At 40.9% G+C, this 22,617-nt stretch overlaps 1 protein-coding gene across 1 annotated transcript in view; it reads left to right on the forward strand.

Moving 5' to 3' along the window:
* The window catches only part of STK3 (serine/threonine kinase 3), a 298,009-nt gene that overhangs the window by 156,482 nt on the left and 118,910 nt on the right, over positions 1-22,617 (forward strand). The window contains exon 9 of the mRNA XM_054019296.1: positions 12,522-12,723. Within this exon, the coding sequence (XP_053875271.1) occupies positions 12,522-12,723 (202 nt within the window). The remainder of the gene's footprint in view (positions 1-12,521; positions 12,724-22,617) is intronic.

Raw genomic sequence — 22,617 nt, forward strand, 5'->3', positions numbered from 1 at the left:
TTGGGTCTTTGTCACAAACCCAGAACAAGGAGTAGCAGGTAGTTGCACCATCTCAGCAGTAGATTGGGAAACAGACTATCAGTCAGGGACTAAGTAATCTGTGCCAGCCCTATATTTGGTGCAGTTACTTCCCCAGTGTGGCAGCTCAGCTCTGCTATCTGGGTTGTTGAGGTAGGAGTGAAAACAAAGCTCCACTCACTCCCTGCCCACTTTCATGGGTGAGAGAGTAACAGCTGTGTGGAGGCTATGCTCCCTCAAATATAGGTAGTGAGTGGAGGGGAGTAAGGAGATATTTTATGCCTTGTCACTGCCTCGCCTGGGGACAGAGAATAAGCCGCCACTGGCCCTTGCAAAATAGAGAATAGCCAGCATTTTCTACAAAATGTCTTGTGCTAGTTAGTTAGTGGTTGTGGATTCTGAATTTTAATTACAAAAAGCAAATCTAAATGAGGCTATGCTGACAGGCAGGTCTTCTGTCTAGTGGTTAGTCTGTGGCAACAGGCTTGCCTAGTTGTTAGAGCCTGCAGCAGGAGGAGCAGGGAAAGGTAGGGGGACCTGGCCTGCCTACTCCACCAGGTTCTGACCCAGGGACCCTCTTGAGTGCTGTAGGGACAGCATTCAGCACCTGCCATCCGGCCAACACCCTCTCCTGGGTCCCTTCCTACCTCTCCTCGAGGTGTATTGAAGCTCGTAGATGCCCCTTGCAGACTGGCTTGCAGGCCTCTGTGGGTGAGAGTCCCTGTTTCGTGCTGCGGGTCCCCTCCTGGTAATGCATGCTCTGTTGTAGTCCCTCTATAGCGGTGAGCAAAGGTCCATTCCCTTCTGCTAGCTGCCTGGATGTGCTGCAGTGCCTCCTTTTAAGCCCTTCCAACTGGAGTGGGGTGAGGCTTCCTGGGCCCACAGTTGTTTTTGTACTCCTCTCCTCCCATCCCAGGAAAATAAAACTGCATTCTGGTGTTTGGCTCCCCGCCTGTCTGCCACTTGAAAGGCAGATGCCTTTGACTGTAAGGCTAAATACCATCTCATAATCCGGGAGTCGGTGTCCCTTATGGAATTTAGCCAGTGGAGAGGTCGGTAATCAGTTATCGAGAGGCAGGGGTTTCCGAAAATGTAATATTGTAGTGCTTCTACGGCCAACTTCACTCCCCAGGGCTCTTTCTCTATAGTTAAGTGGGCCATTTCTCTAGGAAACAGTTTCTGGCTAATATAAAGTATTGGGTGTTCTCCCCCACTCTATCCATGTCCTGGGACAGCCCCACCCAACATCTGAAGCATCTGTGTGGAGTGATAACTGGGTGAAGGAAAACAGTTACTCTGCTCAGAGGTCTTTCAAGGTTCTGAAGGCTCTATCACAGGCCTTTAGTGGTGTGCTTTTTTTTTTTTTTACCCTACATTTTTTTATGATTATATGGTTTGGAAAATAAAAGAAAAATGGTACTTGGCTATTAGGTCTGTGATTTGCTATAATGAATATCTGATGGTTATTTTTGTTGAAATTGCTAATGAATTATGTTTGGTACTTACAAGTATATTTATTGCTAATAGGACCTGCATGTACTCTGATTTTCTCTATGCTGCTCAAAAAACTGAACTTAATAATAAATAGCTTGAGTATTGAAAAAAAGTGCTGTAGTGCGAAAGAAAAGTTACCAGTGCAGCTAGAATCCTTATCATGAATAAACATTTAAATTAATCCAACTAAATTTTAAACAAAGTTTCATTTTCAACCACAGGTTTGTAGTAGTGACTTTTCATTTTATCACGTTGTATAAAATATCTTGTTCTGGACTAGTTTTAATAATCACTCATTCTTGATGTCGATTTCCCTTGTGTTGCCATTGCATCTTATATGCAATCATCATAAGAAACTCCAGCTTTCATGTGGGAGGTGAAACCAAAGTCTTGCCCACTTGTAGTAATTAAAGATTACAGTACACTTTTCATAAGAGTACAGAGTTAACCCTAATGTCCAGGACCAATTCCAAGTTTGGTAATTATATGCTATCTTCCTACATTCTTTTTGCACTTCTAATTGGAAAAGATCATCTTCGCTTCATGTTCTAAATTGTTAAGGGCTAGATTGAGAAGGGCTAGAAGGCACAGTGCTGAACAAGGGGCGGACTCAGTTGAAGGCTCAGCTCCCTTCCTGTTTGACCCTTACTCTGAGGGCGGGAAGAAGATAGATACCAGCAGCGTATTATGACATCCCTTGTGTGGATATAGCTATTCTGGCAGGTGCATTCGGGGGGAAGGCACAGTCAGTGTTTCTTCTCTTCCATGGTTACCTGCTCTGGGCAGGGAGAGGTAAGTGGCTCACTTATCCCTGCATATCCAAGGTCCAGGTAACCTGTGCAGGAATACATGGGTTTCTTACTATTCCTTAATGCCCTGTGTGAGCATGTAGTCCGAGTGAAAACGTAGCCCTAAATAATTTAATATGCGAAGGCGCCTGCATTTAATGATCTCTACATACAGTTTATATACATGTGCATAGTCCGATTACAGATGTAACAGTACCACTGAACTGCAGCCATCCTTAGGTTGGAGAGTGACAACCAACTACTGCATTGAACATTGCACAATAATATAGGGAAGATAACATGTCATATAGTAACTCCAAAGCTCTTGGAGCAGGTGGATTCCATTTGTGTGGTGTATTTTTCCTTTCAGCAGTGCTGTGTACATCTGTGGTACTGTATGAATAACATAATTGACTAAAATAACCAGTTTGTGGCATGACATGGTATCTTTTGCTATAACATCAAGAAATTTGAACTTTAATTCATGTCCTCAGTGTAGAAACACAGCTATAGGTATAGTAGTACACATTTTGTATATGCTTTTTCTCTGTATACATTTCATGTATATAAGTAAAAGGGATTTTTTAGACTAAATGGATTAAGTACAAAGATTGCACAAGTACAGTCTTCATTTTCAGAACCTGTACCATTCTGTTTTCCTCAGGTGTGGAAGAGTCACATCTTGTCCACCTGCTGTAAGCATCTTGTGATGGGGACACAATTTGTAGTAAATATTTTGATATATATGCTTTTCAAAAACCTGACACTGCACACCTGTAGCCTGGATGGCTGTTATTAACAACTAGCTTTTCTTGTCTTGTTTGAATTACAGAATATGATTGGAAATAGTGTACTGTGAATTGATTTTGTGCATGTTACAGGAACTGCTTGTGTGATGGGAATGCATTCTGACAAACTGACATGTTTTGATAGGTGCTGAGGTAATTGTACAGATTTTTTTAATTAAGCAAAAATTTCAAGCTGCATACTTTACAGAAGGTTAATCGCAATATCAAAGTTTAAATGTTAGTTTAAGCATTACTAAACATGACCAATCTCTTCTCTTATGCATTTTTTGAAGTGTGATGTGAATTTGATTCTGAGGTCGGGCAGCTGTATTATGGGAATGTAAAGTAATTCGTTGCCTGGCAGCTCACAAAAAACATGTCTAAATATTTATTTCAAAGGATCTTTAAAGAAATGAACTAATAATCAACTCTTAGAATATGTTTTCTGTTACATTTAAATGTCTCTGTTATTTGAAGAATGTTTAAACTATTTTAGAGGACTAATTCAAACTAATTTTACTTTTGTAACTGACTCATAACAGGCAGCCATTGCCTTACCAATACAGTATGCCTCCCTTTATGCTAATTAATCCTTATAATTAAATTTCCTTTTGTTGCTGTTATATTAGTGCTTAGAAAATGGTGTCAGAATTTGAAATTTTGCAAATAATTGCTGTAATTATTCCTTTTTTATGGCATTATTTTTTAAAGTAAAAGTAAATTGCCGTGTGTCTTTTAGTGAATAATGCATTTTTATAGCACTTAATATGCACAGCAAGGCAATATTGATTATGTGCTGGGAGTTTTTATATTTACCACATACATTGAAAAATGAATATAGACTGCTGGAAAAGAGGAATAATATAGTTCAACTTTGCATGGTAGATACATAATAATGCTTTCATCTTTCATCTGATTTTCATAACATTTTATTATGCAAACTAATTAAGCCTCACTACCACTCCTGTGAGGTAGGTAAGGAATATATAAAGATTAGGGCTGTCAAACGATTCAAAAAATTAATCACGATTAATTGTGAGATTTAAAAAAATCATGATAATCACAGTTTTAATTGCACTGTTAAACAATAATAAAATACCATTTATTTAAATATTTTTGGATACTGACTGGGCCGGCGTAACCCATTAGGCAACCTAGACGGTTGCCTAGGGCACTACAATTTGAGGGGTGGCAACTGCAGCGGTATTTTGGCGGCGGGACCTTCTGCCGCCTCTGTGGGGGGCGGTATTTCGGGGCGGGTCCTTCCACTGCCTAGGGCAGCAGAAAAGCTGGCGGCGCTCCTGGATACTGATGTTTAGCATATCTGGCACATAAATACCTTGCAATGCCGGCTGCAACAGTACCATGTGAATGCCTGTTCTCACTTTCAGGTGACATGGTAAATAAGAAGCAGGCAGCATTACTTCCTGTAAATGTAAACACACTTGTTTGTCTTAGCAATTGGATGAACAAGAAGTAGGACTGAGTGGACTTGTAGGCTCTAAAGTTTTACATTGTTTTGCTTTTGAGTGCGGTTATGTAAAAAAATTCTACATTTGTTCGGTATCAGAGGGGTAGCCGTGTTAGTCTGGATCTGTAAAAAGCAACAGAGTCCTGTGGCACTTTTAAGACTAACAGATGTAATGGAGCATAAGCTTTCGTGGGTGAACGCCCACGAAAGCTTATGCATGCATCCGACGAAGTGGGCATTCACCCACGAAAGCTTATTCTCCAATACATCTGTTAGTCTTAAAGGTGCCACAGGACTCTCTGTTGCTTTTTACATTTGTTAGTTGCACATTCATGATACATAGATTGCACTAAGTACTTGTATAAGATAAATTGAAAAATACTGTTTCTTTTGTTTATCTTTTTTACAGTGCAAATATTTGTAATAAAAAATAATAATATAAAGTGAGCACCGTACACTTTGTCTTTTGTGTTGTAATTGAAATCAATATATTTGAAAATGTAGAAAAATATCAAAAATATTTATAATACATTTAAATTGGTATTTTTATTGTTTAACAGTGCAATTAAAACTGTGATTAATTGTGATTCATTTTTTTAATCGAGTTAATTTGTTTTGAGTTGATCACTTCAGTTAACTGAGATTAATTGACAGCTCTAATAAAGATCACATCATCCACCACTGAAATGCAACCATCTGTGGACATGTTTAGGACATGAAGTATGTCATGGGTCAGTTTGATATATGGGGTAGTTTATATCTAGTGTTAAGTTTGGAGAGATGGTCATTGCTGTAAGTATATAATCAAGGCCACGTGCACATGGAGTTAAAAATTGCATAGAGATTGTGAATAATATATATGTTGTTCTTTGAGTGCTGGTTCCTACGTGTATTCCACTGTGGGTGTGCACATGTGCTTCATGCTCCTAGACTTGGAGGTTTCTTGCAAGCAGTGTCTGTTGGCCTGCACTTGTGTCTTTGCCTTTCAAGGCATAAAGGGCTGGAGTGAACCAACTGCCTCTCCATTTCCTTTTTGCCATTGCATGGCCTGGGTCAGAACCTCCAGTATCTGGAGCTTTCCTTTGAAATATTTACAGGTTAGAGAAATCAAAGTTTGCCTTAGTGCCTTTTGTATATAGTTCTTTATAGTTACCTTTCAGCAGAGTTTTCCAATTAGATAGATTCCCCCGCCTTGGGGTACCCCCCCCCTATTCACCGTTATGGGTATTGGACTGTGCCCAGGTCTCCAGCCTTCAAAAACTTTGTCTCCTACCCCCTTTTCTTCTTGGTCAGCAATGACCACCAGTGCTATTTGGAAGGCACATGTCACGGCTAGCTGTACGCGTGAGGCGAGGAAACTCCAGCCTAGAAAATACCCAGGAGAAAAGCATCAAGCATCCCAAACCGGAAGTGTTTCATCTCATGGCCTGTTTTTTGGATTGGGCATCATCAACATTAGAACATTTCTGAAGCCATACAAACCAGCCTTAATAATAGCAGAGCCGACTCAGTAGAAAATGCTACTCAGCAAAATGGAAGCGTTGTTTCATCTGGGCACAGCAAAAACATGTATCTCCTGAGTCAGCAGATACTACCCTCATTTTGGACTTTTTTTTTTTTCTCTCAACAGCTGGGCTTTCCCTCTGTTCTATATAAGTCCACTTGGCACCATCCAGCATCAGATGGTGATTCAGTTTTTACTCACCCATTTACTAGCAGATTCTTAAAAGGCCTAATCAGAATGTTCCTACCAGTAAGGAAACTACTGATCATTGGGACTTAAATCTTGTACTTTTGGCACTCACTAAGCCTCCCTTTGAACCATTAGCTACATGTTCCATTATCAATGAAAGTTGCATTCTTTATGGCCATCACTTAAGCCAAAAGGGTGGGTGAGCTGGGAGCACTAATGGCAGATCTGCTATACATCAAATTCCATAAGAACAAAGTCTCTACAACTACAAAGTAGTTTCAGCATTTCTCATAAAGCAATCAATCCACTTACCTGTATTTTTTCTGAAACTGCATGCATCAGAAGAAGAGACTTCACTCTCTCCGTATGCAGTGCGCTCTCTCCTTTTACCTGCAAAAGACAAAACCAATTAAATATCATCTAGATTGTTTTTCACTATAACAGAATGAGTCCACGGTCAAGCTGTGTCCTCCCAGAAGATCTCTAGGTGGATCTTGGTTTGTATCCTGCTTTGTTGCCAGTTATTATATCATCTTCCCCCTCCTAGGGAGAGAGCTCATTTTGCAAGAGTCTATGGCTTCAGGAAGTACCTTCACTGGACATTAGTAGAGCCGCTAAGTGGAGTTCCAGCCACATGTTCATGAGACATTCTGCTCTAGTGCAGAATTCATCTGCTGACGCATCCTGTGGGACAGCAGTTCTCCAAACAGTTCTGCAATCTGCATCCTCACACCCTGCTCCTACTTGAGTACTGCTTCTCAGTCACCAACAGTGAAATACACATAGTACCAGCACTCAAACAAGAGGAAGTTACTTACCTTGTGGTAACTGGAGGTTCTTGCGTGGTCTCTGTGTGTATTCCACTACCCGCCCTCCTTCCCCTCTGCTTCAGCTCTTTACTGGATTTGGGATAGAGAAGGAACTGGAGAGGTGGTCGGTCAGCTCTGTCCCTTTATGCCTTCAGTTGGAAGCATGAAGAAGGCAAGGGCACACACGTGGACCAACAGACACAACTTGCAAGTATTCTCCGACTCCAGGCGCATGGAGGGCATTCACACACTCACAGTGTGGACTACATATAGGGACCACACATCTGGAAGAACCTTCAATTACCACAAGGTAATTTCCTCTCTTGACTGTGTATAAGTCCACTGAAGTCAATGAGACTTGACCACATGCTTAAATTTAAGTGCTTACATGGTTTGTTGAATAGGAGTAGACTTAAGCCTGTGCTTAAAATTAAGCACATGGTTAAGTGCTCTGCTGAATCAGGCTTTATAGATGTTATGGAACTTTTTCAGATCCTTATACTTATCCAAAGTATATTATGTGTTTATGATGCTGCTACAGTGCTTTTTCCAAAAGATAGCTGAGTCTACAACCACATTTTTCCAAGGTGATGATGAGGTGTTAATAGTAAATGAAATTATTTTATAGGATATTAAATTTTGTCAGCATGTAAATTTTCACTTAATGTACTGAAGTCTAGTTAGCTGTCTTTGGTGCCATCTAGTGTTTTTTATTTTAATATACAAAGTGTAGTTAAGGCATTTTAAAGGCAAACTGTTTGTTTTATTGCATTTCTACACGTCAATAGCAATCTTAATCCCTTGACTTTCTGTTATCTGTTTACAAAATTTATAAAAAGGGAAGCTCTAATTAATTCTATAGTTCTTAAAGTCAATCATACTTAATGTTGTAACTCATACAGTATGCAAGATCACCTCCTCTTTGAAAATGTTTTAACATTTTGCAAGGACTTACAGAGCCTTGTAATATCTTTCCTGCAACTGTGTAGTTTGTGAAGTCTTGCACGTGCTTTTCATTGTTGTAACTTTGGGTTGTCTGTCCTGATAAGCAGGTCCCTGTGGCCACCTTTCATGCTTAAAAGCTTTTTTTTAGTTATAAAATCCTTATCTATGCTTTGGTAGAGAAGTGAGGATCCAAAATGACAGCCATGAAGTGCAATAGGGTATTGAAAAAGTCTGCAGTTAAACCCAGTTTCTACAACTGACAGTTCTATATCATGCCAGAATAAGTTAGATATCTTTCTCTCATATATATTTCCGATATACCCCAAATACAACCAAGTACAAACTTAAGAGTCGATTACGTTTGGAATGGTCTGAGGATGAAGCGTCATCCTTGATGCCTATTATCCTTGCTATTTTAAATTTGTCATATTTGTTTTAATTAATATTTTGTCACGTAATATTTTTAAATAGTAGAGCCAAAGTTCCCCTGAAATGTTCATTAAGAGTTAATTATAGATTGTAACCAATACTCAGAAATTATTTCCATCTGTTGTGTAAACTTGTATTGATATAACTTTATAAACACATCCGGTAGATTTAAGTGGCTTATTCAGAGCCCCTTAGGTCTACTAAGCTATTACTTACATCTCTAATATCCGTGAAAACTGCTGGAATGACAACCCTGGAAACTGATGACCTGGTTTAATCCACAAAACAGTTTTTTTTAAACACTATGGGTAGCAGCAGTAGATGTTTCATACCACTGTCCTGGAGAACCCTGTATCAACTCTGACCTGGAGAAAACACTTTTCAGGCCAAAATGGTTGTTAAATCATCTTGGTCATTCAATCCTTAGGGTATGTCTACACTACCCGCCGGTTTGGCGGGTAGTGATTGATCTATCAGAGATCGATTTATCGCATCTAGTGTAGACGCGATAAATCGATCTCCGATCGCTCTGCCGTCGACTCCGGAGCTCCACCATGGCGAGAGGCGGAAGCGGAGTCAATGGGGGAGCGGCGGCCGTCGATCCCGCACCGCGAGGACACAAAGTAAGTGATTCTAAGTCAATCTAAGATACGTTGACTTCAGCTACACTACTATCATAGCTGAAGTTGCATATCTTAGATTGACACCCCCACCCCCAGTGTAGACCAGGCCTAAGTCTCTTCAGAGACTGACAATTAGTGCTAGTGGGGCTTTAATGCTGTGCTAGGTATTAGGTAGCAACCACCCAGTAAACCTCTGAACAACTGTAAGATGGTAATGACTTTCAGTCACTATTTCCCATTTGAACTGGTGACATGGAAATGAATGACTTTATTTCCTTTTGCCAGGCTTATTGCTGATGTTACCCAGTTGTTCCATCATAGTCATTTTTTTAAATTAAAGATGTTAAAATAAAGTTTTAAACAAAGTTCAAAACAGATCCTTCAGCCAGTAAGAGCAGCTGCAGAAGCAGCCAAAGCTGGGGCCCTTTGGACGTTCAGGGAACTTCCTATGGTTTTGACAGGATTTTCTCTGCTATGTGCTGATTGGCTGTTTTTTCCAACCCTCTCCTTCCCTCACAATCTGTTCACCAGTGCGTCACTCCACACCTGGACCTCTTAACCTCCTCTCTACCCTATCCCCTTCACTCCCCCTTCCCTTCAGTGTCTCATCTCCATTCATTTTTCTTTCCGTTTAGCTTATCAACTCCTAACTAAATCCGTCAAATAAATATACTTTAGAACCAAGATGACATTTGCTGCCATCACATTGTTCCCTCTGCATGTGAGTTATACTCCTTCCCCCACCCTGTGTCTATCATGTCTGCTTAGACTGTAAGCTCTTCAGGGCAGGGACAATCTGTTACTCTGTATTTATATAGTCTTGCACAGAGGGGCCCCATTTTTCGTTGGTTCTTAGGCACTGTCATAATAAATATGATTAATATATGTATATGTATATATGAATGTTTTACACTGACTAGACTGTTTCCAGTTATAGTAGGTTTAGAGGTTCAAATATTAGGTATTGCCATTATTATTGCTCAGGCAAATTAATAAGCCAAACAATTTTTCTCCTCGCCTTAACTGCAGAGGCTAATCTGGATACTAAAGGAAAATCTTGTTTCCAACATTTATCAGAATAAACATCCACACTCATACTGTAAAAGAGGGGATAGTGAATTTGGCTACTTTGGGCTCAGACAGAATGTACATTCCTTAATGAACAATGTAGTTAATTTATCTATGTTCTATATATATGTATTGCAATAATGTCAAAAGACCCATCAAGAAGCAGCACCCCGTTGTGCTAGGCACTGTACAAACACTGAACAAAAAGACAGCCCCTGCCCCAAAGAGCATACATTCTAAGTAACTTAGTTGAGAAGGAAAAAATCTTTAGGTAACCCGTAGACAAAATTATTTCAATGGGAGTTAACTTTAGCATCTTATTTTTACCACCAGGAGGAGCACTATTAAAATATTCTTATCTGTATACTGGCACAATCTTTCTAATGCTGTTGCTGTAAATTTTCCATATCTTTGGGAATACCCCAAATTGTTAAAGGCAGAGGAATAAAGATACTATTGTGGAATGTAGGTTATACTTAAGAAAAGTTTCAAAAAGAAAACAAGTGAAGTGCTTTTATTTAAAAAACAACGTTTTAGAATTTTTTTCGTCCTCAAGAAATAATTGTTTTCGTGACATTTACACTAGAATTTATTTCTAAATCATGATTATATGGAGTAGTACTATGGCTGCAACACTTTGCAGTGTTAGCAGGAGGCCCAGAATTGGAATGAGATCTCCCACTTCCAAAACTGGAGATTTACTTACTTTATAGTAGTTCATCTTCAGGATACAGGGTGATAGAATTGCTAACAAAAACTCTCTGTGTCAGCCCATGCTAGCTTTTTACTAGATAAGCATTAGAATGTAAAACGATTGCCTATATTCTGTTATCATAGATGGGAGGAAAGTTAACATGGTGGCATTCAACAAGGATAAAGGGACTGGTCCATAAAGATGTGGCTCAGTACTTGATTGTGCTAGGCACTGTACAAACATAGAAAGTAATTCTGTGGGCAGAATATTATTTAAGTGTTTTCTTTTTCCATTTATAAATACAATTTCTTCTTCTGAAAACGTAACTGTTTTATTTTGTCATATGCAGCACCATACCCATTATCTGTGCCTAACAAATAATATTTTTCTCTTCTCAGGAAAAAACATGTTTCACAGGACAGTCCCTTATGTTGACTTGTATAGCTATAATTAGTGGTATTTGGCTCCCTCATTCGGGATTGTTCTGTGGTGACTATTCCTGAACTCAAATTATGTTATGCCCTGACATAGGCAAAATAGGCATATATGACTGATTTATATTTTCCCCAAGGAGGACTGAAAATCAAAGGATAGTATTAGCATTTAAAAGGAAGTGCTTGAAATTAGAGTCTTTGTATTAACAGAGATTTTTCTGAATAATCAACAAGAAGCATATTTGAACTCTTAGATTTTCTTTGGATAGTAGATTTTATCCATGTAGTGGAACTTAATGCACAGTACACCATGTTATCCTTTAAATTGCTGTGATGTGCACATATTCTAAATCTGACTTCAGAAAAGGAGTAGGATTTCCTAATAGTGTTTTCAAATATTTGTATTCCATATGGATTTTATGATTCATAAACTGGATTATCATCAGTTCCCTGTTTTACATTCCTGGCACATTACTGCCACTGATTGAAAATGCTGTTGTAGCCCTTGCTGGAATTAGTTCTTTTCTACAGTGTTGAAGCATCTGCTCAGCAGATATTTTTCTACAAAGTATCAACATGTTTTCTTCTTGCCCTTTTATCATGAAAGTGGCTGTTAAAAAAATAAATACATACAAATAAGCCTAGTTGGCCCCTCTTTTTTTGCGGTGGACTCTTCAAACAGTTCTCAAGGACCCTCTAATTCTCAAACTTAACTGACTCTTGTCCCTTGACATCACATACTATTCACAGTATTGAACAATAGGGGAGGATAATCAACATACCTGTTTGAGGTCTATTGCAAGGTAAAAAGAAGAACAGGAGTACTTGTGGCACCTTAGAGACTAACAAAAAGTGGGCTGTAGTCCACGAAAGCTTATGCTCTAATAAATTTGTTAGTCTCTAAGGTGCCACAAGTACTCCTGTTCTTCTTTTTGCGGATACAGACTAACACGGCTGTTACTCTGAAACTTGTCATATTGCAAGGTAACTGGCCCTTTTTTATATAAAAGGGAATTGAGGGGTAAGAACTACAATAGGCTCAGTGAGTTCTAAAGGCCAACTTAGAAGACATGACACTTGTTTGAAAACAACAATATTTTATAGTTTCTCAATTTAAACATGGCAGAGGTCTAAAAAAATTAAAGGTAATTGAAAAAAAAGTCAGCTGAAGTTGCAAAATTAATGAAATAAGGCACCTAAACTATTAACTTTTTGACTTGTTCATTTAAATGTTTTGCTGCAAATAATTCCTAATGTTTGTTTGCAGGAAGAAGACGAGCTGGACTCCCACACCATGGTTAAAACTAATTCAGAGAGTGCTGGCACAATGAGGGCCACAAGCACAATGAGTGAAAGTGCCCAGACAATGATTGAACATAACAGTACCATGTTAGAATCAGACTTAGGGACTATGGTGATAAATAGCGATGATGATGATGATGATGAAGAAGAAGATGGGACTATGAAAAGTATGTTAATTATTTATTTCCTTTTTCGATTAAGAATTATTTTTCCAAATTGCACAAGGGTGTACAGCATTATGGTATCAATATTTAAACACTGTATATACTGCTTTTAACATGTAGTCCTTATAAACTGTATCTTGCTCTTTCTCTCATGCCCCACATTTGTTTGGATGAATTTCTTGAAATTAAACTGAAATGTAGTAATTATGAGATAAAGCTAATTAATAAGATCCTGATCCTCAAATTTGGATCCATGCAGAAGTATTCTCTGTGCCTGTGTATGGGCCCATTGACTTCAAAGAGACTCTGTATGGGTATTGCGGTCTGTCTGCACAGATCCAGTTGCAGGATAGGGGCATGCTTTTTTTTTTCACGTTGTGTATTGTCATCTTTCACTGACAGACAGATTCCAGTTGACTTCAAAGGGCTTTGGACTAGCCCCTAAAAGAGTAGAAAAACTGAAAAATTACTAGTTTTTTTTTCAGAGAGCAAAATTATAAAATATGATACAATCTTTGTAATCTGCACTTGTTAAACAGTGACTTCATGACACATTCTGATACCCTTACTCATGTTGTGTATGACCTTCACTCCACAAGAACATCTGTAGAGGGACTATTTGTTTAATAAGGTACAATTCAACATGAGTGAGAGTATCCGAAATTGTCTGTAAGTACCTGAATCTGTGAGGTGAGGTGCTGAGCACTTTTACCTTCCATTAACTTCAGACATATATTAAATGACTTCGCTAGCAGTTGAAGTTGCTCAGCACCTTGCAGGAGGAATTCCACACTTCTAAGGTTTGGATTCTATTGTGGCAGAATGCAAGGAATTATTTATAGTGTGCAAGAAGCTTGTGTTAAGTCTAAAAAGTAAAGCGAGAGTCTGGTAAACTGAAACGAATGATCAGATAACAAATGAACAATTAAAACAGCATAGTGTGTTTTATATTAAATGTGAAGTTGGGTGTATGTTGGAAAAACTTCTGTTGTGACTTATGCAAGCTTGGTTTGAAATTCAAGGCAGGATTACATTTTATTTATTTGTGGTGTAGCTTATAGTAGACTGGAGATTTTTTTTCTCTTCAAATGTAAGATAATAAACAGTCCCATTGATGAGTGATGAGTTTCAGTAAGATGAGTAACCCCATAAAACATTTAGTACATGTTTTAATTTGTTTTGATGCTGAAACAGTATTTGCTTTATAAACTATGAGACTAATAGGGAGGCTTAGTGCAAGTAATCCTGAATTAATCAAATTTAACATGTTATGGAACAGGGTAGTAATAAGCATAAAGGTACCAGATAATTAAAAAAAAAAATTTTGAGGGAGCGAAGGAAAATCCAGAGTAAATTCTTGTGGATAGAAATGTTACAAAGTAAGGATTTCAAGAAAAAAATGATATGTGGCCTTCCAAACCTTTTAAGACTCAAAAATCCATGCAGGCAGATGATCAGCCTGCCAAAAGGACAGGTCAACATGGTGTGCAAAGCCAACCCCCCTCTCTCCCCCCAAGATCTGTGCTGGGAATTGCAGTTATTTGGGGAATGAGAGTTTATATAAATGAGTTCCTCATCTCATATGTGCTGCAATTCCTAATCCATGCTCAAATCCTTTCTCTACTCTTTGGAGACATGCAGCCTGCAATAGTTACTGCAATCCTAGTTCTCAAGTACTCCCAGTAGCAAGCTGTGATGGCCTAAGCCTACCTTGCAGTTCGCAAGAGGGATTTTTAACTCTATTGGTAGCTTCCTCTTCTTCAACAGACTTTTTCAGACTTCTGTGTTCTTCCTGAACCTCTGATTGCTAGCTTTTAAAGGGCAAAGGGAGGAATAGAATCTCTGGGACAATATGATTCTTCTTCTTCTCCTCCTTGGGTGTCAGCTTTGTTTTGGGATCGCTAGCCAACAAGCGGTAGCTCTGGACTTTCATGGTCCACTTCCCTGACTAACTGCAATGCAGTGTTATTCCTATGTCACTTTGTCTGTGACCCTCACCCCTACCTCAACCCATCCAGAAAAAGGGAAGGTTTGGGAGACTACTCAGTGCCAATAAGGAGATTACTTAGCTACTTCCAAAGAGGAGCTTCTTACTAGGAATAGGATCAGCTATGTTGTTTGGGAAGAATGCAGATCCTCTGCAACTCTCACTCTCTTGGAAAGAAACGTGGACTGGAGGAAGCCTTAAGAATGTAAATGATGTTCAGAGGTTTCTGCAGAATGCCATAATTAATGTACAACAGACTTCACTTAAAAAAAGTGAGAAATAAAAGTCTAATGGGGCTTTATGAGGGGCTGTTCAAGGGTTTTATAGGAAAGAAATTAGACATGGAAAAAGAGAATAGGCACAACTGGAATATACAGAGTTGGCATCAAATTGTGCCCAGCCCCTGTGTGCATTTGCAAGGGAGGGAAAGGGCACAAGGAGCCCTCTTCTCAGAGTGATGTCCCTGTTGTATTCCACTTTGGGTTATGCATGTGCACCATGTGCCTGGAGTCAGAGAATTTGAAATTAGTGTTCACTGGTCCATGCGTGTGCCCTTGCTCGCCTTGTGCTTCTAATCGAGGTGATAAAAGGCAGGGCGGGTCAATCACCTCTTCAGTTCCTTCTCACCATCACATGGTTCAGGTTGAAAACTTTAGGGTCCTCAGCTATGATGTCATTCTGAAAAACAATATTAATTGTGATAAATAGTTCATAGTTTTAATAGTTCTTAAGAACTTGTATACATTTAGTCATTTTAATAGTTTTTAGTACCTTTTAGAGTTAGATTAGGCTATGGGGGATTCCCCCCACAACCCAGTACCCCATCCGGGTACTGTACTATGCCCAGAACTCCAGGCTTCAAACTCTGCACCTCCTGCCCATGATCCTTCTTGGTCAGCAACAACTATCAACACAGCCTCTATTCCCTGGGAGAAGCTCACATTGCGGCTCAGTGCAGTAGTTGCCAGCCCTTCCTCAGCCGTACCCAAAAAAGCGCTTTGCTTTTGTAAGTATCTCCTGGAGATGGCCATGAGACCCCAAACAGACCAGGCCGGGGAACCCTACCTGTACATCAGCCTGAATCAGCAAGGAGTGAGCCTCCTGCTGCAAAGTCTGACTTTGGTGCCAGAGAATCCACAGACACCACAGCGGAACCTAGTTGGGAAGCACTCTCATAAGCACGGGATTAAGTCTTCCTCTATGTCCACTTCACTTCAAAGAAATCAGATGTGCCTGCAAGCAAATCCACCAGCTCAGTCCATGAGGATTTAGTATGTCCTAAGTCCCATAGGCTTGAGAAGAAAGCACAGATGCATGGGTCTCTGCTCGTTCCAGACAGTGTTCTGTTGGTACCACCATCCCCAGCTCCTCATACGACCTGGGTCCCTCTAGTACTGGTGAAGACCGACCACTGCCCGATACCATCATCATTGCTGGCCCGAACAGAAAAAGTCTCCCTTACACCTGGGAGGTCTAGATCCATAGCCACACCACAGGACATTTTTGCTGTCCTGAATCCAGAATCCCCTGCTCCATCAGGACTCTCTGTTTCCAGGGAGCTCACATCTCTTCTGAGAAACCTGCCTGTGGGACAGAGCTTATGGCGCTCCCCCTCCTCCCCCCAAAATTCACAACTCAGACCTCTCCAGTGGCACCGGTGGTACCACCACTGGAAACAGAGTCAGCCTTTTCCTCCTCAGGAGATTCAGAACCATCAGAGGAACCGCTCCTTCTGTACTGTCCTTACTCATTTCCCAAGAGACCCACACAGCCCTGGAATCAACTGCCACTTCACCTGACTTGGAGACACTTGTACCCCATACCTTGGGGACCCCCATGATCACCTACTGGCCATATTGGGGACCCTGGGACTAGCATCCCCCTTCAAAATCTATTCGATACACCAGGGAGTTGCCACCTGCCTCTTTTTCGAAGGAACCATTAAATTTACCCCCAGATCCAATAGAGGAGTAGTAGTACTATACTCCAGTTCTGGAAGTTCCATTGAAACCAGCCACATTACCATCATCTTCATTGCCTGATGAAGTGGTGACCTAAGTATCCCCTCTCCCCCCAGATGACTTTGGCAATTCCGGGACCTTCTCTGCAGAGTCGTTGGGGAATTTCAGATGCCATGAGAGGAGATTCAGGACTCCTAACACAAGTGCTTGGACATTTTCCATGCCTCTGAAGACCTACAAGAATAGCCCTCCTGGTCAATGAGGCTGTGACAGGGTTCGACTCACCGATGTGGCACCTCCTGCCGGCTATCCTGGGAATTAGCTTAGTTCGGCAGTGCGCCCTCGCTTGGTGACGTCTCACCACGATCACGTCTGCTCCAGGAAGTTCATGGTCCCAAAGAACACAGCATCCTGTTCAAAGCCCCCTCACAGAGGCCATACTGGAGTTGGCTAGGACAGTGTGACACCCCCCCTGCCACCTGTACTCCTACCCGTAAAGGCGTGGAGAGGCATTATTATGTGCTGGCTAAGGATTCAGAATTCCTGTTCTCTTACCCAGCTCCCAACTTGTTGGTGGTTCCGGCCACTTCAGAAAGGTCCAGGCAACGATATCTCAGATCTATTCCCACAGACAAAGAGTGTAAATGCTTAGATCTACTGGTCCTCCAGACTTCAGTTCAGGCTAGCTAATTATCAAGCAGTTGGCTAAATATGATTTCCTGAAGTATTCCAAGTTTGGCAAATTCACCAACAGCCTCCCACAACTGGACTTTATTCATTTCCAACCCTGATAGAGGAAGGGAAGTCAGTAGCTAGAACCACCCTCTAACCTACATAAGAACATAAGAATGACCATACGGAGTCAGACCAATGGTTCATCTAGCCCAGTGTCCTGTCTTCCAACAGTGGCCAATGCCAGGTGCTTCAGAGGGAAAGAACAGAACAGACAATCATCAAGTCATCCACTACCAGCTTCTGGTGAACAGAGGCTAGGGACACTCAGAGCATGGTGTTGCATCCCTGCCCGTCCTGGCTAATAGCCATCCTCTATGAACTTATCTAGTTCTTTTTTGATCTCTGTTATAGTTTTGTCCTTCACAACATCCCTTGGCAAAGAGTTCCACAGGCTGACTGTGTGTTGTGTGAAGAAGTACTTCCTTTTGTTTGTTTTAAACCTGCTGTCTATTAATTTTATTGTGTGACCCCTAGTTCTTGTATTATGTGAAGAAGTAAATAACATTTCCTTATTCACTTTCTCCACATCAGTCAAGTTTTTATAGACCTCCAAGATCTCTTTCTTGAGTGATAACAGCTAATTTAGACCCCATAATTTTGTATGTATAGTTGGGATTATATTTTCCAATGTGCATTACTTTGCATTTATCAACATAGAATTTCATCTGCCATTTTGTTGCCCAGGCTCCTAGTTTTGTAAGATCCCTTTGTAACTCTTCTCAATCGGTTTTGGACTTCACTATCTTGAGTAATTTTGTATCATTTGCCAATTTTGCCACCTCACTGTTTTTCCATATCATTTATGAATATGTTGAACAGTAGTGGTCCTAGTACAGACCCCTGGGGGACACCACTATGTACATCTCTCCATTCTGAAAACTGACCATTTATTCCTACCCTTTGTTTCCTATCTTTTAACCAGTTACTAATCCAAGAGAGGACCTTTCCTCTGATTCCATGACTGCTTACTTTGCTTAAAAGCCTTTGGTGAGGGATCTTGGCAAAGGCTTTCTGAAAGTCCAAGTACTTTATATCCACTGGATCACTTGGTCCACATGTTTGTTGACCCTGTTAAAGAATTCAAATAAATAGGTTAGGAATGACTTCTCTTTACAAAAACCATGTTGATTCTTCCCCAACAAATCATGTTCATCTATATGTCTGATAATTCTGTTCTTTACTATAGTTAAACCAATTTGCCTGGTACTGAAGTTAGGCTTACTGGCCTGTAATTGCTGGGATTGCCTCTGAAACCTTTTTTAAAAATTGGTGTCATATTAGCTATCCTCCATCATCTGGTATAGAGGCTGATTTAAGCGACAGGTTACATACCACAGTTGGTAGTTCTGTAATTTCATTTTTGAGTTCATTCAGAACTCTTCGGTGAATACTATCTGGTCATGGTGACTAGTTACTGTTTAATTTATCAATTTGTTCCAAAATTTCCTCTTATGACACTGGAATATGGGACAGTCCCTCAGAGTTGTCACCTAAAAAGAATGGCTCAGGTGTGGGAATCTCCCTCAGATTCTCTGCAGTGAAGACTGATTCAAATAATTCATTTTGTTTCTCTGCAATGGCGTTTTCTTTCTTGAATGCTTCTTTAGCACCTCGATTATCCAGTGGTCCCACTGGTTGTTTAGCAGGCTTCCTGCTTTTAATGTACTTGAAAAAAAATTGCTATTAGTTTTTGAGTCTTTGGCTAGTTGCTCTTCAAATTCTTTTTTGGCCTGCCTAATTATACTTTTGCAGTAGACTTGCCAAAGTTTATGCTCCTTTCTATTTTCCTCAATAGGAATTAACTTTGTATTTTTAAAGGATGCCTTTTTGCCTCTGACCGCTTCTTTTGCTGTGTTGTTAGCCCTGGTGGCACTTCTTTGGTCCTCTTACTATGTTTTTAATTTGGGATATACATTTAACACTATTATGGTGTTTTTTAAAAGTTTCCATGCAGCTGCAATCAATGTGGCCAATATTTCCTCTAGAGCTGCCACAACTGCCATTGTGATGTGAAGGGAGTCCTGGCTCCATGCCTCAGGGTTCCTCAGGGAGGACCAGAATACCTTCGATGAATCTTACCTCTTCAGTCAGAAAATAGATGAGTCCCTACACACCCTTTTGATCACTGCGTATATACACACCTGCCCCTAAGAGGAAGTTCCATCACCAATCCACTTCATCGAGATATAGGACATGACACTTCTACACATCAGAGACCCAACAAATCACTTCTTAAAAAGCAGAGGTCTCAAAAGTCCCACTTCCATCTATTCTCTGCACCAGCCTCAATATTCCAATCTCAGCCCCCGACCCAATGGTATTTTTGACACAAGCTCGAGAGCCATGAATCACTAAGCCCAACACCTCCTGACCCAATACTCCATTCAGGGGTTGTCTAGCACTCTTTTTTTTTGACACCTGCAGTGTGATAACAATAGACAAGTGGGTGTTGAATGTCATCCACTCTCACTATACAATCAAGTTTGCAACACTATCTCCTTCAAAAAAAAAACCCTCCCCATCTCCCTGCAGGGACCACTCTCACAACAGTATTCTTGCTCAAGAGGTGAACTTTTTACTGCAGTGAGGAGCAATAGAACATGTTTCTCCACATTATCAGGGGACAAGCTTTTATTCAATCTACTCCCTCATTCCCTAGAAGAAGGGCTGGTGGACACTAATCCTTGACCTCCATCACCTCTTCTGCCTTATTTGCAAGCTCAAATTTTGCATGGTCATGTTGGCAGCGATAATTCCATCTTTAGTAAAGGGCACGTAGTTTGCGGCTCTCAATATGAAGGATGCTTACTTTCACTTGACATTCATCCTGCCCATAGACAATTTCACAGGTTTATGATGGCCTTAGACCATTTCCAATACAGAGTGCTACCCTTTGTGTTAGCTACCGCCTCCAGAGTTTTTGCCAAGGTATTTTCAGTGGTAGCAGCTCACGTCGGACATCATGGACACCTCATTTTCCTGCACCTCCAGGACTGGCTCCTTCCTGCCAAATCTCACCAAGAAGCTTATATATCAACCTCTGTGATGTTCTGCCTCCCTTCCTTACTATGAGTCAGCGTAAACATCAAAAAAATCTGTCCTTACCCGTGCGCAATCTTTGGACTCATCAGGGTAACCTTTTGAACTCTATCACTACTCGGGTGAACTTTCCCACAGACAAGTTTCAGTCCATGAACAATATCATAGCTCACATCACAAGCAACCTTCAGGTAATGGTTAAGATATGTGTGTTGTTACTTGGCCACATGACTCCACCTTTGCTGCCTTCAAGCATGGCTACAGTTGGTTTACTCCCCAAGCCATCATTCCATGAACCTCATGCTGATGGTTCCTGCCAAGGTATTGTCCTCCCTGCTGTGGTGGACAAATCTCATCATGTATGCATGGGGGAGTCCCTTTCCCCCGTCCTCATCGGACAAGACCATCATTCCGGACATGCCCTTACTAGATTGGGGCACCATAAGGAATGTGGACATCTCAAGAGTCCAGAATGCACATCAGTGACCTTAAATTACAGGCAGTAAGGAAGGCGAGTCCTTTCTTCCATTCATCTGCTCTCACCACATCCTGATAATGTCAGACAACACTACGATGGCCTTCTACATCAATAAGCAAGGGGGAGCAAGATCAGCCTTCCTTTGTGCAGAAGCAGTCCACCTCTGGAACTGGTGTATCAGAAAGCAGATCACCCTATCAGCAGCCTACCTTCCGGGGACACAGAATGTTCTCACAGACACTTTGCAATCGACCACAAGTGGGAACTTCATGATACAGTGCTACGTGACATTTTCAGATGACTAGGAACCCCAACCAGAGATCTATTCACTTCCCTGGCCAACAACAAGTGTGCCAAGTATAGTTTCAGAGGAGCCCTAGGTTACCGCCTTCCCTCCACTGAAGCTTCTGCCACGAGTGTTACACAAGATCCAGCAGGACAAGGCAACAGTCACCCGGATCTTCCCTTTCTGGCCCAGACAGTTCTGGTCCCCCATCTGCCTGTGCATGTTGTCTCGCCCACCAATTACCCTCCCAATATTTCCCAATTTACTGACCGAATGCAATGGCTGGATCAAACACCCCAATCTATGACCACTGCACCTTAGGGTATGGTATTTGGATGGGCATCATCCCTAGAAAGTGGCTGCTCCTCAGCCATGTGAGACATCCTCTCCAACAGCAGAGAAGACTCGACTAAGAGATAGGTTTCAGAGGGGTAGCCGTGTTAGTCTGTATCAGCAAAAACAACGAGGAGTCCTTGTGGCACCTTAGAGACAAACACATTTATTTGGGCATAAGCTTTCGTGGGCTATGACCCACTTCATCAGATGCATGTAGTGAAAAATACAGTAGGTAGGTATAAATATACAGCATATGAAAAGATGGAAGTTGCCTTACCAATTGGGGGGGTCAGTGCTAATGAGGCCAATTCAATCAGGATGGATGTGGCCCATTCCCAACAGTTGGCAAGAAGGTGTGAGTATCAACAGAGTGATCCAACCACTCCCAGTCTTTTTTCAGGCCTAATTTGATGGTGTCAAGTTTGCAAATTAATTCCAGTTTGAGAAACTGCAGAACAATGATACCATCTTTCCAGTCTTCTGGCACTTCTTGTTCTTTCACTCATATTTCATTAGAGTTTTATTAGCTTCTAAATCAAAAGTTGTCAACCCCAGGAGCTTTCCCCTGTTTGAGGCCTTTGATGTCTGCTTTAATTTCATTGGGTGTCATTGGTTCCTCTTCTATTTCTAAATTAGGATTGGCATTTCTCTCAAATCTATGTGTGATCATCAGCCCTAGACAGTTTAATATGAAATGGAAATGTTCTTTCCATCATCTGGGTTGCTTTTTCATGCATTTTCAGTCTGTCCATGAGAGTCTCTGAGGGGCATCACCTGTAGTGGTCTGGTTCTTCCTGAGAGCTCTTTCACTGTTCTATGACATCTCACCTCTGTGCTGCTACTTCTGCCTTTGCAGCCTTCTCCTGAACCAGGCATGTCTATCTCTTCTTTATTTCTTTGCTTTTCTCTCTGTATCTTTCATCCGCCTCTAAGAGTTCTGCCTGTGTCTTACACTGTTCCTTTTTGGTCTTCAGAGCTTTCCGCTCGTCAGTCATTGCCCATGTTCCATGTGTAATCCATGGATCCTTCTTCTGCTTTCTTTGGAGACTGACTCGACTACTGTCTTCTTCCAATT

The sequence above is a fragment of the Malaclemys terrapin genome, chromosome 2 (assembly GCF_027887155.1).
Source record: "Malaclemys terrapin pileata isolate rMalTer1 chromosome 2, rMalTer1.hap1, whole genome shotgun sequence".
NCBI classification, from domain to species: domain Eukaryota; kingdom Metazoa; phylum Chordata; order Testudines; family Emydidae; genus Malaclemys; species Malaclemys terrapin.